Raw genomic sequence first — 2,913 nt, 5'->3', positions numbered from 1 at the left:
ATGTAAAGGTCAGAGCAGATGAATCCCGGGCCTTATCTCCTTCCTCCCTCTCTGTGCTTAACGTCAGGAGCCGGCCGTGGAGATCCCACGCATCTTCATGCGACATGTCCAACTTCAAGGTCGGCGACTGGGAACCGGCTTTAGCCAAGTGCTGATGCCCCAGATGTGCTGGCCCCGGGACGCAAGGGGATGTGGCATCTGTGCTGCCTCTCCAGCCCGCATCGGGGCGTGGGAACAGGCCAAACTGTGCCCCTTTGCTCCCGGCATTCGCAGGTGGAGATCAACAGTGGGAGAGAAGGTAGCACCTGCCTGCTCTTTGCATGGCTGGTCCCTGATGGGCGCCTGGCAGCACTGGAGCCTGAACTTGCAGCTGACAGCTCAGTGCTACAGGCCTCTCTCCAGTGAGGATGGCTGAGTTGGGCAGAAATGGGTGACTGTGCCCACGAGCCCCTGCCCCTATGCCCCCGCAGCCCCAACACAGCAGTGGACAGACCCAGCGAGACCCAACACGAGACAGTAACGCACTCATGCAATACCCTGCCCCAGTTAGACAGGGTGGGGGGAAAGGTGCAGGGCACCTGAAATGGCTTAAGTCTGGGGGAACACCTTCCCCCCGGCCACGGCCGGACTCCAGCAGGCTGCACCCACCCCAGCACCCGTGATCCACGCCGCAGCCAAATCCAGGCTGTGTGGAAGAAGCTGGATGCCGGCTGTAGCTGCTGCAGCTTCTGCCAGCCTAAAATCAGATGCTGCTTCGTGCTCTCTGGGGTCCGACTGGCCCTGAGCACATCAGAGCCGCCCCCCAGGCTCCCTCCCCACTCTACCGAAACTAAGGCTGAGCACGGGACAAGCCTGAGCATTGCTTGTTCCTGCCGTGCTCCTGCCGTGACTTCCTCCAGGACAGTCCCCAGCTGGAGAAGGCAGATGAGAGGGAAAGCATCCCCTGTTTTAGAGGCAGGGAGATGAAGTGACAGGGTCAGGGTCAGAGGGAGAGTCAGCAGCAGAGGGAAGAAGTGGACCCCCCCCCCCCAGCTCCCTGCTGTAGTCACGAGCCCACCCTGCCCTTCCCTCTGCTCCCCACGCAGACCAGCGCACGCAGGCAATACGTTACCGTTGCAACTGTGATGGTCCAGCATTGCGCTGCAGTCCATGAGGCCCGGCTGCTGGGCAGAGCGCGGTGGGAGAGAGCGCAGTGTCCCCTGCCCTGGCAGAGACGCCAGCTGGGCTTGCTGCTCCGGGAGCAGTGTCTGGCCCCCGCTGCCAGCCCGTGCCGGAGCCCTGGCTGCTCCAGCTCCTCAGCGTGGAGGCTCTTGCTGCACTGGCGCCGGCTCCTGCTGTCTCCCGGGGCCTCCGTTTCCTTCCCCGTGCCCCTAATTCTGCCTCATCAGGAATCCGGCCCCCTCTCTGGCTCCTTCAGCAGCTCCTTCTCCTTGCCAGGCTTCCTTTTGATCTCTCCCCCCACAGCCGCACAAAGGCATTGCTACCCAACTGCTAGTTACGAAGCCTTTCCCCCCCCTTCCCCACTCCCACTCCTTCCATGTGTCTCCCAAAACCCTTCTAGCTTCCCCCCTTCCCTCCTGCCAGGGCAGAGAGAAGCTGCCTGAGGTTTTCACCCTTTAAAGGGCCCATTAAAATTCTGCTGTGAACAGTCGAGAGGGAACAGCCCGTGCTTGGAAGCACAACGCGCCAGGCTACAGCCAGCCAAAGTCATCGGCAGGCATTATGCATGGGGAGAAAGCAGTGTAATTATGTATGGGAGCTCTCAGGAGTCCATCTGCTCTGACCCAGAGCCCATCTGAACCAGCCCAGCTCTTGCACTTCCCTTGCTAGAGGTGCCACAGCCTTGCTGGGAGGCATTTCAGAGAGGCCTGGATTTTCGAAGCACTGGCGCTGTCTGGAGCTCAGGGAAGAGATACAGAGAAAGGGCACAAGCTTTCGTGAACCCCAAATTCCCTTCATCAGAAGCAGCATCTTTCACAGCCTCTGATGAAGAGAATTTGTGTGCTCTATACATCTATATCTAGCTACATCTCTATAGATATCAATATAGAGATAGAGATATACAGACATAGAGACACAGATAGAGTGATACAGATATGGAGATACAAAGAGATATACAGGTAGGTATAGATATCATATTTAGTTGGTCTATAAAGGTGAATATAAATATAGGTGAATATAAATATAGGTCTATAAAGGTGAATATAGTTGGTCTATAAAGGTGAATATCTCCCCTGCCTTCTGCCTGACTTCAGACTAACACAGCAAACTACGTCTCTGGAACCCTAAAATCCCTAGCAGCCCTGCCAAAATCCAGGCTGAATGCATCCCCTCTACCTCAAGGCACTGCACCGGGCCCTTTTCTTGCTGGCTTCTTTTCTAGAGACACCAGAAAGGGGAAGGGGTGTAATCGCTTGTTAGACAAAAGGCTGTTTTTCAAACCCAAGATCTCAGAGGAGCACCCAGCAAGCTCCTTGCTGCATGAGCCCTTGGAGGTCTCCAGCATGGGTGTCATGAGTTCAGGCAGTGTCTGGAGCAGCTTTCAGGACAGCTTCTCTTCTCTTCTCTTCACCAGAGAAGAAACAGGTGCTGGAGACACTGTGCTTTGACACAACCAGCCCTTGTGCCAGCAGCCGCACTTTCCCTCTCAAGGACAAGGCCTTATCAGTCACTCTCTACCCCCTGCAAAGCCCGCTGCTCTGGATTTCTAGGGCAAAACCGATAAATCAAGCCAGACTTTATCCCTTTCTACCGAGCTGCCTTACTCCCTCAAAACACAGCAAGAAGGATGAATCCCCTGCTTCCCCATGGGGTTTCAAGTCAGCACTGACCCCTGCGAAGGGCTCTCCTGACAAGACAGAAAGCAGCAGGCACCTTCGCAGCCAGCGGACGAGGTGGGAGGGCTGTTTTGCT

At 56.3% G+C, this 2,913-nt stretch overlaps 1 protein-coding gene across 1 annotated transcript in view; it reads right to left on the bottom strand.

The window, feature by feature from the left end:
* The window catches only part of EFR3B (EFR3 homolog B), a 102,171-nt gene extending 100,713 nt beyond the window's left edge, over positions 1 to 1,458 (bottom strand). The window contains exon 1 of the mRNA XM_019538114.1: positions 1,112 to 1,458. Within this exon, the coding sequence (XP_019393659.1) occupies positions 1,112 to 1,151 (40 nt within the window). The 5' untranslated portion in view covers positions 1,152 to 1,458. The remainder of the gene's footprint in view (positions 1 to 1,111) is intronic.
* Between the last annotated feature and the right edge of the window lie 1,455 nt (positions 1,459 to 2,913).

This window comes from Crocodylus porosus, unplaced genomic scaffold (genome assembly GCF_001723895.1).
Source record: "Crocodylus porosus isolate Cpor-Errol unplaced genomic scaffold, CroPor_comp1, whole genome shotgun sequence".
In the NCBI taxonomy this organism is placed as follows: domain Eukaryota; kingdom Metazoa; phylum Chordata; order Crocodylia; family Crocodylidae; genus Crocodylus; species Crocodylus porosus.
Note: the sequence above shows the minus strand (reverse complement) of the source record. Positions and strands in the feature narration are given on the sequence as shown.